The 12,841-nt window shown below is 36.6% G+C and overlaps 1 protein-coding gene across 1 annotated transcript; it reads left to right on the forward strand.

Annotated features, from left to right (window-relative positions):
• Positions 1-349: 349 nt before the first annotated feature.
• LOC121429105 lies at positions 350-3,317 on the forward strand. The gene is made up of 3 exons (XM_041626007.1): positions 350-713; positions 2,033-2,317; positions 2,927-3,317. Exons 1-3 carry the CDS (start codon positions 371-373, stop codon positions 3,205-3,207), a joined length of 909 nt encoding a protein of 302 aa, XP_041481941.1. The 5' UTR covers positions 350-370; the 3' UTR covers positions 3,208-3,317.
• Positions 3,318-12,841: the final 9,524 nt, after the last annotated feature.

A 12,841-nucleotide genomic window follows, 5' to 3' on the forward strand; every position in this document is an offset into this window, starting at 1 on the left:
TTCACACGCTCACCAATCTCGATGGACACTGCACTCGGAAATTCATGGATACTGAAATAAAAAACCAACATATAAGCACATAGGCCTTTAATTGAATGTGGAGTATATTCCATCAAATAATATCCAGGCCAAACAAAGGGTGCTGTAAAATGCAGTTCTCTCCTCAGACTACACCCCCTAAAAAAGATAAATAAAACAAAAATCACGTCTCAAACATTCAATGTTAACTCTTTAATAATGTCTCATTCGTGTCAATAACTAAAATGATAAGAGTAAAAAAGTTCAATTTCTCTTGAATTTCAATAATAATTTTTTTAATGATTTTTTTAAATTAATACTGAAAGCCTGTGCTGACAATACTCAAATCAAGATGGAAGGGTCGTGCTATTACTTCTTAGGAAACGAGTTAGACTTCGACTCATCCGCAGCAGCCTGTGAGGAACTAGGAATGCACCTAGTTTACATCGGATCGGCAGACGAGCAGAAATTTCTGAAGGAGAACCTACCCCTTGAAAACCAGGATTATTGGATCGGAATGGCCCCAGTCACCTGGTTGGATGGCTCGGGGCTGACTTACTCCAACTTTGCCAATCATACGAACACTTTCAAGCGTAACGGAATGTGTTTCAATCTAGCTCCAGGAAAGTCTTATCAATGGTTGGATGATGACTGTTCCGATGGCCATAGTCACAGGTACATCTGTGAGAAAGAAGGTGAATAACCGATCATCACTTTCAACAATATCGACATGGTGGTGGTGAAGGATGATGATCGTGATGATGATGATGAAGGTGATGCTGATGGTCGGTGGTGGTGATGGTGTCGGTTATGGTGATAGAAATGACGATGATGATGGTGATGATGATGAAGGTGATTGTGATAATAAGGCTGCTATTGATGATGATGATGGTGATGATGATGAAGGTGATTGTGATAATAAGGCTGCTATTGATGATGATGATGGTGATGATGATGAAGGTGATTGTGATAATAAGGCTGCTATTGATGATGATGATGATGATGATAATGCTGATGCTGAAAATGATGACGATGATGATGATGGACAATGGTAATGGAAATAATGCTCGATAAGGAAAGTGATGTTGACAATGATGATTTTTATGACGACGTTTTTCTTGCATCCATGATCCCTCATTACTCTTAAAGTTGCACTGTAAACAACAATTAAAATCTAGGCCATACTCTAATGAATAAAATGGAAATCGATGATTTTGTCTTCTAGTCCTTACGAAGTTAACTAACGAGACCCATGGGATTGTCTGCTTGCCCTCTAAACCCTTGCGTTATCGACTCGTCTACCTTCTTGGAGACATGTCTTTTACCCCCCCCCCACCACCTCCCCCTTACTAAGTCGACTTGACTAGATCAAGGGAGGCCATGATCCTGTCCTTGTTTCCTCACTTTCCCCATGGCATGTCTTCTTTACATCTCTTCCTCACCTAGTCGACTTTACCAGAATAAAGGGAGGTATGTTCCTGTAATTGCTTCCTCACTAAGTCGATTTCATGAGATTCCACGTGGAATGTATCCCCCCCTTCCTCACTAAGTTGACTTCACTAGATCCAGGGAGAGATGCTCATGTCCTTGCTTCCTCTTGACATCACGAGATTCCGGTAGGCATGTCTTTTTGTCATCTCTTTCTCGCTAAATCGACTTGACGAGATCCAAGAAGGCATATTTATGTGCCTGTCATTGCTTTCTAAGTCGACTTAATGAGATCCATGGATGCATGGCTTCTTGTCATCTTGTCCTCAATAGGTAGACTTGACTAGATCCAAGGAGGTGTGTCTTATCCCCTACTCCGTCAAGTCGACTTATCTTCTTTAGATCAACTTGGCGAGATCAGTTTGACGAGATCAGAATCATCAGTCTTCTGTCATCTCATCTTCACCAGGTTGACAAGACTTCACCTAATGATGTCTTCCTTGTCATCTACTCATCCTTGAGAACTATTGAGTCATGTTTTCTTGCTATCTCATCCATGCATGTTGCCACACTTTCAAATCCACAGAAATTCAGTCAACCTCTACTCAGCAATCAACACCAATAACCACCACCATGTGCACCCCTGCAAGTACTGCCCTAACCAATACTACAACTCACCAAACAATGTCATCAAGAGTGTCAAGTTCCACCACCGGGTCGACCACGAGTAGTTCAATGCAATTTATAGAAACCAGTGAGGCGGGGCAAGGGTCAACTCATTCCTTTCTTTCAACTGATGCAATTCCGGAAACAGCGGCGACATTCACAACAGAGACAGCAGCAACGGCTACCTGTCAATCTCTGGTCAGAGGTAACGACTAATAATAAAAGAAATAGTAATAGTAATAATAATGATAATGACAATGATGATGCTAATCGTAATGACAATAATAAACTACTGTTATGCTCTGACAGTTTAGGTACATTTTAGGGAAAAATAGCCTGATGCAAATAGAGTTCCATTGAACTGCAAAAAAGGTTGCAATTCAGTTGGTCGGGTGGCACACATTTTTTTGGAAGCGCATTTGTTTGCGACTCTTTCTGCAAGTGATCCCATTTCTTGGTACCTTGAGAGGGAGAGTAGTTAACCGTTTTCAGGTACTTGTAGGGTTGATGGGGCATTTTTCGAATTAAGAAAATATAATACTGAAGTGACTATTAAGTATCTGTCTCGAGGAGTACATATCACTGGAAATCTGAAGGCGACCTACCAATATGACAGATAATCGCTCAAGTTAAAACATTTTCGTTTTCAGACCAAAATGCAAGTTTTATAGTTGCATCTTCTTTATAGTCGTCGAATTCTGCCCTAATCAACAGATTTCTCCGGTCTCACAGGATTTGACTATTAAAGGCAAATTCATCCATGTGAATCACTCACTAGGAATTGTTTTGTCTCATCTTTGTTGAAATCCTTCAGGTCGTGATGGTGACCGCAAGGGCTACAAAACATTCCAACCACTTGCCCGGAACGTTGCCCTAACCGTTGGCTATGTTCTGTCATCGTACACGGGTTCATCCCTTATCGAATGCAGCCAGTTCTGCCTTGCTGATCAACGTTGCTCCTGTTATACTTTCGTCGCCGAAGAGGGCGTTTGTCAGCTTGGTCAGGATTGCCCGAAGTTGTCGATACATGCTTGGAAAAAACAGCAAGGAGCCATCGCCTATTCAGAACTCAAAGAAGGCCGCGGATGTTTCTAGGTCAGTGGGTCTTGTGGCCAGTCAAACTGCACTTTTGAACAGGAAACGGAATGATACATGAGCCCATATTTTGGCGGCTCTGTGAACTTTACGGAAAATGCCCCCCCCCCTCAAGGCACACGTAGGTGCTTTAGATGCATGTTGAATTATTATTTTTTCATAATCACATGGGAAAAAAGGCAATCGAAGACCACTTAAATAACATGTTCATGAAAAATATCTGTTGTAATACCACTTTTGTGACTAAAAAGCATAGACTTTTAAGCACTTTGGGATTTCAATTTAAGTACTTTCAAGTACTTTTTGTAGTAAAGAGCAGGATGGGCATCTATCTCAACATTTTATGCAAGCGCAAAGTGTGAGCTGAAAAATTTTGAATTTGCAGCCCAAAACTGGACATTCTAAGCACTTTTTGCAACTACGAACAATAACATTAAGTAGTCATGAAAAACAACCATATGTCACTGCAATGAAATAATAAGAGCTCTAAGTGCGAGGAAATATATTTGCCCCCCCCCCCTTGGAAAATCGTGGATTTGCCCCTAGACTAGCTTATATAATGTAGGTCATGATTAGCAAACAAAGACGTTGTAAAAAGGGGTTTATTTCTGTTGACGTGATGAGATTTATATCGGATACGATTAAATACAAAAAGAATGAGTCCGATGTGAAAGTGATGGAAAGCATTGTCATTTTCAACCATAATAATTAATGAATCATTCATAGTGACATTTGCCTTGGAAAGCAATTACGATCGGATTGAAATTATTCCTATTACTTTTGTGCTCTGATTCGTTTATTACGTTCGATGTTTGGCTAATATATTTCACAAGCTAATTAGAAATTAGAGTGACGGACCGAAGGGACTTTATGTGAGGTTTAGAGGGATAATAAAACGGACAATAAGTTGAGGTATGTATTTTATTTTATTATTTTGTACCGAATAATTTAATTTTAAATGTCTCGTTTTGCTTATATCAAGGCAGGGGCGGCGAGGCGTATTTTCGTGGGAGAGGGGGGCAAAGCCATAAAAGGGCACCTATATATGTCAAAATGGGCATTCTCGCAGACAGATATTTTCATCATGAGTTTATCATCTATATACGTGAAGTAGTTGTATGTTTTGTAGTAAATTAAGTTTAGACAATTTACCAGATGCCTTTGCGCCATTATTTCAACCAAATTTCATTTTACATTCCCATTCAACTAGACAAGCTAATCATTACCACCTCCCACAAACCCGAACCGTTTTTGCTAATAGCACTTTTACTACAACAGGACCCAAATTCTGGAACAGCCTAAATAACGAACTGGTTGATAGCCCATCTCTCAATTCTTTCAAATGCAAGCTTAAGTTATACCTCTTGGAGAGGTACAATGCTGGATCATACTGATGACTGCAAATAACAATTATAATTATTTTTGTCTATTCTTTCTTTCTTATACTCTTATATCCCTTGAGCCCCCCCCCCCTCCCCCTCCGTCTTTTTGGTCGTTTTCCAATTTTATTTTATTTTGCTATTTTTATTTCTATTCGTTTTTTTCTATTTCATCATTTTCTGGTAACTTGATGCCTTTCGATATATTTTGTGTAAAACAATCTATGTAATAAATATGTATTCCGTTTCCAATTTTGTTCGCTCAAAGTAACAACTTATATTTTTTCCCCATTGGGAGCCTAATTTTCTACAAGCTCTGCTTTTTATTTATAGGCTCCTCACTTATTTTACATTTTGTAGTATACCTTTTGCTTAAAAAACTTATTTAATTACGTTTCAATCACACTATATTGCATTGTTCTTATACATATCCATTTCAATATGCTTTTTCTATATGAATTATTGCTAGTATTAATATAATAATCTATATACATGTTTTTATTCTTGGGGTGTTTACATACAGGTCCAGGTCGGGAAGGATAGCCTGCGGGCTACAGTTATTTATTTAACTTTTTCCTTTTCCAGGCAACCTGGACTTGTTCTGCAAACATCCCTTTCCACTCTGTAATCGTATTTTCTCCTGTAAATTGATTGTAAACTTTTTTTTGTTGAAATGCCGAATAAAATAATAATAATAAAAAACTTATGTTAGATACTTAATTACACTTACACTATGTTTATGAAACATTTGTTACGTATATTATGATATTTGTTTTAAAAGTGGAATCAATAAATGAATGAATGAGCAAAGCCATTTTGACGTAAATTCCGATTGATAAAATATATAGTTAGGCTCATCCGCGAGCGAGCGGTTTTTGGAAAAAAAAAATCAAATCAAAGTTGTAAAACTTAAATTTTGGTCAATTATTTTATGACACTAATTTCTGTTAAAAGGACATCCTTGCGAAATGTTGCAAGCGCCAATCTCGAGCTCAAACTTTTGGACATTTCATGTAATAAGACATGAAAATTAGACATTTTGAGCAGTTTTTGTAATCCTGAAAAGATGTGTAGAGATATTTTACTAAAGACGCGAGCGCGAAGCCCGGGCTGAAATTTTTAATATACTGACCAGAAAAGTGACCTGTTAAGGATTACATTTAGTGACTCATGAACATGATACATATCTTACCAATCGAATAATGCGAGCGCAAAGCGTGAGCTGAAAATTCTTGGTATTCCAACCTAAAAACTGGACATATGATTCTAAGCATTCTTCACTCTAAAAAATGAAGTGCTAATTTAGCTCTTAAAGAGCGTTTATAGTGACTGCACTTCAGAGTGCTGATTTTTCTGGTTGAAATTTGAACTAGACAAATCAGCACTTCGAAGTGCAGTCACTATACACGCCATTTAAGAGCTAAATTAGCTCTTCGTTTTTTAGAGTGTTGTAACCATAAACAAGATTAGTAGACTACCTTACTAAACAATTTTTATTGACACTGGCGCGCAGCGCAAGCTGAACATGCTAACCGTAAAACGGAGTCCGACATTCTACAGAACACTCTTTTAAAATTCAATCATTGTAAATCAAACAAAATAGGGCCTAATGAAAGCTAGATGTGCAAGAAATGTTTTGAATATTGACTTCGAAACTTGATATTTTAAGCTCCATATCAGCCTATGAGCAAGATATGTATATTTCATAGAACAGGCAATGCGAAAATCGATAGTGACATGAAATATATTCTCCCCTCACCTTATTTTATTAACTCGTCTTCCTCCTCTGTTTTTTCCGCATGCGTAATTCCGAAGCTTCGTTATTCCGAAGGTTCGGATATTCCAAGGTTCGTATTTCCGAAGGTTCGTAAGTCCGAAAACGAAACGAGGTTCGTAATTCCGAAGGTTCGTTAGTCCGCAAACAAAGTGAGGTTCGTAATTCCGAAGATTCGTTAATCCGAAAACGAAATGAGGTTTGTAATTCCGAAGATTCGTTAGTCTGAAAACGTAATGATTAACGAACCTTATTTTGTTTTCGGACTAACGAACCTTCGGAACAACGAACCTTATTTTGTTTCCAGATTAACGAACCTTCGGAACAACGAACCTTATTTCCTTTTCGGATTATCGAACCTTCGGAATAACGCCACAAATGTTCGGATTATGAACCCTTTTACGTTTTCGGATTAACGAACATCGAGGTATAGGCAATTTACGTGTTTTGGAATTACGAACCTTCGGAATAAAGAACCTTCGGGATTACGAACCTTCGGAATTACGAAGTGTAACCGTTTTTTCGGCCCTCTTCTGTTTCTCCTCTTTTTACCTTCTCTTTCTTCTGTCTTTCTTCCCTCTTATTCTCCCTTTTCTCCTTCCATAAATAGTGGGGGGCGGGAGAAACTTGATATTGTGCCCCAAGTTCCGAAAAGAGTGGGGGGGGGGGGGGGGGGGGGGGTCCCACTTGGCTTTCCGTTGAAGATGTATTTGTCTTGTGTGTTATCATGAACAGAAATTATAAACTGGATAATAAGTACACTCCAACAGATCAATACAAATCGATAAAAAATCGTTAGAAAAATCCACTAAGAATTAATTGGTTAATACGATACCATGGTCATGATGGTAAGCAATAGCTGACAACGATAGAATCATATTCAGTGAAAGCCTAACCTCTACGTTCGCATTATCCTTTTTTTTCAAGTTTGTATATTAAGCTGGCCACATTCGTGAAAGTTATAGTTCCGTTATATTCATCATAAATCCTCGGCATAAATCCATACATCATTATCTTGGGTATACCTCTTTTAGAATGCAGAGAAGTCAGTCAAAGATAATATGAAGCAATAAGGCAGAGATAAGAATTGGGTGCTCCAATGACTTCTCGCCAAAGGAAGCTGAACCTGTCCCTGAATCGTGTCCTCCTCGCCTCCCCTCGCGGGACAGTCGAGCTCTCGCGATGGTAGACGGGGAACAATGAATCACGGGGCGTGCCCGCAACGGGATCGTAGCCACAGAACTCCCAAAGAACTCCGTCATAGTTGCGAATTCCGTTGGAGTCTTCTGTGAACGATATGAGAAACCGCAATACAACTTTTTTTTCAATCATGAGGCTGAAATATTATTGCTGTAAATAAGTTTTGCGGCAAATTGTTACTGTTAACATATTTATTCGAAACTAGCCTAAATAAACATTTTTATGGATGGTTTTTATAAATTATGAATAGGTCTCCATTTTTTTTATTCATATATAAGTTTCGACGATAGAAAAAATACCCAAGTATAATTTATAGGCCTATTCGAGAATAATGTATTTTTTATCACTATGATTGATGAAAAATGTTTGCTTATTGTTGATATGAAAAATGATTATACTTGCAAATTAGTTTGTTATTCAAATATGGAAATAGAATAATATCAGAGAAAGTCATTATCTCAATGATTATAAAAATGCCAGAATAATATAAACACGTATTTCTAACAGAACTAATCACTCAGTATATGGCCCTTAAAAGGGGAATCGAACCTTGGTCATCAAATGTTGTGTGGGAAAGGAGAAAAATAAGTTACTATGGTGAAATTTTGAAAGATATCGCACAATCAATAAGAAAGTTTTACAATTGAGATCCCTAAAACTGTAAATTTCAAATTGGCAGCTTGCTATAGATTATGCCAAGTGGAAAGGACAAAATTTCCATAGGAATAATTATGAATGATTTGTGGTTTTCTCCCAAGTACCTATTCTACTGGGGCAATAATCCAAATATAACCAATGTAGCATAATGTCGTGTACCCCAATGAAAAAAACAATACAGTTTGAAATAAAACCTTTGAAAATGCTACAATTTAACATTGCTATTACTTGAGTAGAAGAGTAGTCCTTGCCAAATACATCATCATGACATCACAAATGTGGCCAATTTGAAGATTCCATGAGCATATAGCGATTACCAATTTTACAACTTATAAAAATTCATAACTTTCTCATATATTAATTTGTCCAATTTGTCGAAACTTTTATCCATGTACTTGTCTGATATTTCTTCTTCCGATTAAAACAACTTGTTATTTGGGTTGGATTCCCCTATAGGCATGATAATGATGAGGATAATGATGTTGATGATAATGATGATGTTGATGATGAAAAGTGATGATTATGACGACGAAGATAATGATGATTATGGGATGCTGCTTGCTGCTGATGATGATCATGATGATGATGCCGGAATGATGATGATTATGCAATATAATGTTGGTGGGGTTACACTTCTTAATTCCGAAGGTTCTTTATTCCGAAGGATCGTAATTCCGAAACACGTAAATTGCCTATACCTCGATGTTCGTTAATCCGAAAACGTAAAAGGGTTCGTTAATCCGAACATTTGTGGCGTTATTCCGAAGGTTCGATAATCCGACTCGAAATAAGGTTCGTTGTTCCGAAGGTTCGTTATAAACCGAAAACGAAATAAGGTTCGTTAAACATTACGTTTTCAGACTAACGAATCATCGGAATTACGAACCTCATTTCCTTTTCGGATTGACGAACCTTCGGAATTACGAACCTTATTTCGTTTTCAGATTAACGAACCTTCGGAATTACGAATCTTCGGAAATACGGTCCTTCGGAATAACCGAACCTTCGGATTAACGAAGCTTCGGAATTACGAATGTATGCGGTTGGGGGTGGCGAAAGTGGTGCAGCATAATCCCATAATATTTACCTGAAGGTGTTTGGAGCCAAATCCCAATAGCAACGATTGAAACCAGCAGGATCAGATGTTTAAACAGAGTCCAGTTAATACAATTATTAGATATAGTTGCCGGTTTTCCATCCTTAATATTATTTTCTGAACCATTTGAAGTTCTAATTATTGTTTCTGTTTGTTGATATTCCATTTTAAGTAGTTTTCAAATTTTCTATGACAAGATTATTAATTGTTAATCTCCAGCACGTCCGTGGTCTTCTGTACGTAGTCTCTTTGATCTGACTTAACATTTCGTGTATGTATATACGCTGACATTACAATCATGATGCGCGCGCACAATTTACCTATAAAAGTTTATCCAGTGATTATTGCGTCATCAATAAAAATCACCGTGTTTGTTTACGTCCGTCCCACCACAGTAAACTGATATCCTTGTCTTGGGGATCGGAGCGCTTCATCAACAAATTTTGATAAAGATCTGACAACTTCCCTTGATTTTTGGTTGGCTGAGCAGTACTATTATTATGGCATCTGTCGGATAAAACATGACCTGTCGGATAAAACGTCCGACAAGTCCTTTCATAAAATTCTCCCCAGTTCCCCAAATTTTGCACAGAACTTAAATACTCCAATACTCCCACCGACCCCTTTTCCCCACTCCCTTTTCCTTGTCTTTTCCTTAGCGTTTTTTTAAATCTTATTCTTTCTCCTTGTCCCCTGTCCATTGTTCTGTTTTTTTTGTTGTTGTTTTGTTTGTTTGTTTTGCATCTATGACCATGCATCTATTTTCCATATGTTCAGCGATTTTTCCTACTATTTACGTTCCCTTGATTCGAATGATCATTTTCCAAGTTCACATTATATTACGTTATTTACATTATTTACGTATTCGAGAGATCAGCGTCCAACAAGCCAAGCTTCTAAGCTGGTCTCTCTTTTCATTTCACCCAATGGTTTTAAGAATGTTAAGTTTTATAAAATGATGATATAAGAATAGTATTTTGTTTGTATAATTGCCCAATCTTTGCAAATGTAAGGTCGTTACTTTTGTTCATTTTTGTAATTGTATTTATGTATTTTTGACTTGTATGTGAAAAATGGAAAGAAATGAAATGAAATAAATCAAATCAATCAATAGAAAATAAACTTTGTTTCATGTAGTTGTCATTCTTATTCAGATTCTTGAAAGTTTTTTTTTCTAGACTTACAGAGTATTTTTCGGAGAACAATTTATTTGATCCTTTTCAATCTGCATATCGTCCCAATTACAGTGTGGAAACTCTCCTGGGACCCATTGCATAAAACTTTTTACCTGAGAAAACTCAGGTTGTTTTTACCGGAGTTTTTGCCATGTGTTAAAGTCAAGGGCAGAAATCAGACTAACCTTAGTTTTCAGTTTTTACCAGAGTTTTCTCAGGTAAAAAGTTTTAAGCAACAGGTCCCTGGTCAATGTGTCCAACTCCATCCTTCAGGAAATGGACAAAGGAACATCTCAGCCGTTAATCACAGAGTTCTGCCTAATATTCATCAGGGTATAAAAGGTTTCGTGCTATAGAGTCACGCAAGTAGAACACCAGAGTGGCAGATTGCCAGCACAAGTTCCAAAACCTGTGGAAAATAAATTGCATTTGAAAATGTAATTAATTGAAGAAGATTGCATTTGTAGCACATGACTGCATCCCGAAACGCGATTATATTCCATATTGTTTCGACTTGTACTATGTAGGTTGATGTCTATAAAAAAAACCCCATAATATTCATCAGAGTGAAATAGAATTGTCTTACTTGTAACATATCAAAGTGGCAAAATACCAGCACATGTTCTAACTTTTTTTAGAACATAAATTAGATAGATAGCAAAATCTAATTATATTTTGACAAGACGAAGGATGTCAAATTTGTGTTGTCGTGTGTATGGTCATTTTAATTCTATGCCCCCAAAATACTTGGTGCATGCACTTGATGCACTACACATTGAAAACAAAATATATTCATGGTTTGATAGTCCAGGAAAAATAAGGTTGACCAAATGTCAACAGAAGTAGGAAGATCGGCCTGAGCATTGCACTTATGATTCTTAAAGGACAAGTCCACCCCAACAAAATGTTGAATTGAATAAAAAGAGAAAAATCCAACAAGCATAACACTGAATATTTGATCAAAATCGGATGTAAAATAAGAAAGTTATGACATTTTAAAGTTTCGCTTTATTTCACATAACAGTTATGCACATCCTGGCTGGTATTCAAATGAGGAGGAGATATGACGTCATCCACTCACTATTTCTTTTGTATTTTATTATATGAAATATAATAATTTCCTACTCATTGTCAAGTGAAATAACAATTAATTCCTCCCTGAGAATGTGGCAGAAGCATTGTTTTGTTTCAGTCAAGTTGGTCCTTGTTGTCAAATCTATTTAAAAAAATGAAATATTGTATAATTCAAACAATAAAAAAAAAACAAAAAGAAATAGTGAGTGATAGACATCATCGACTGTCTCATTTGCATGTCACTGAGTTGTGCAAATCACTGTTTTGTGAGAAAATAAGCGACCTTTGAAATGTCATAACTTTCTTATTTTACATCCGATTTTGATGAAATTTTCATCACTAGTCCTAATCACTACGCTAGTTAGATTTTTCTCTATTTATTCTAGTCAGCATTTTCGGGGGGGGGGGGCTAGACCTTTAAAGGTCAAGTCCACCTCAGAAAAATGTTGATTTGAATCAATAGAGAAGAATCAGACAAGCACAATGTTGAAAATTTCACCAAAATCGGATGTAAAATAAGTAAGTTATGACATTTCAAAGTTTCGCTTATTATTTAAACAAAATATTTATATGAACGAGTCAGTTACATCAAAATGAGAGAGTCGATGTTGTCACTCACTTACTATTTCTTTAGTTTTCATTGTTTCAATTATACAATATTTCAATTTTTACGAATTTGACGATTAGGACCTCCATGCCTGAAGCACAAATGTTAAAATGATGGAATTCCACGTGTTCAGGGAGGAATGAAACTTCATTTCACATGACAATGACGAGAAAATAGAAATATTTCATATGTAATAAAATACAAAAGAAATAATGAGTGAGTGATGTCATCAGTTCCTCATTTGCATACCGAATGAGATGTGCATATAACTGTTTTGTGAAATGAAGTGAAACTTTAAAATGCCATAACTTTCTTATTTTACATCCGATTTTGATATTTTCAGTGTTATGCTTGTTGAATTTTTCTCTTTTTATTCAAATCAAGTTTTTGTTGGGGTGGACTTGTCCTTTAACAAATAAAAAGAGGATCTGATGTCGATAATTTTAGACCGATATCTGTTTTACCTGCCTTGTCTAAAATATTAGAAAGAGCAATCCGCAATCAACTTTGTGTATACTTGAATGAAAACAAACTGCTAACGAATTCCTAGTCTTCTTTAGACCTTTGCATTCTACTACTACATGTACATGTTTAACTAAAATTACGGACTACATGTTTGATAAAATGGATCAGGGGGGAATGATCAGAGTTGTCATTGATACGTAAAGCGTT

This window comes from Lytechinus variegatus, chromosome 15, assembly GCF_018143015.1.
Source record: "Lytechinus variegatus isolate NC3 chromosome 15, Lvar_3.0, whole genome shotgun sequence".
Lineage (NCBI taxonomy): Eukaryota > Metazoa > Echinodermata > Echinoidea > Temnopleuroida > Toxopneustidae > Lytechinus > Lytechinus variegatus.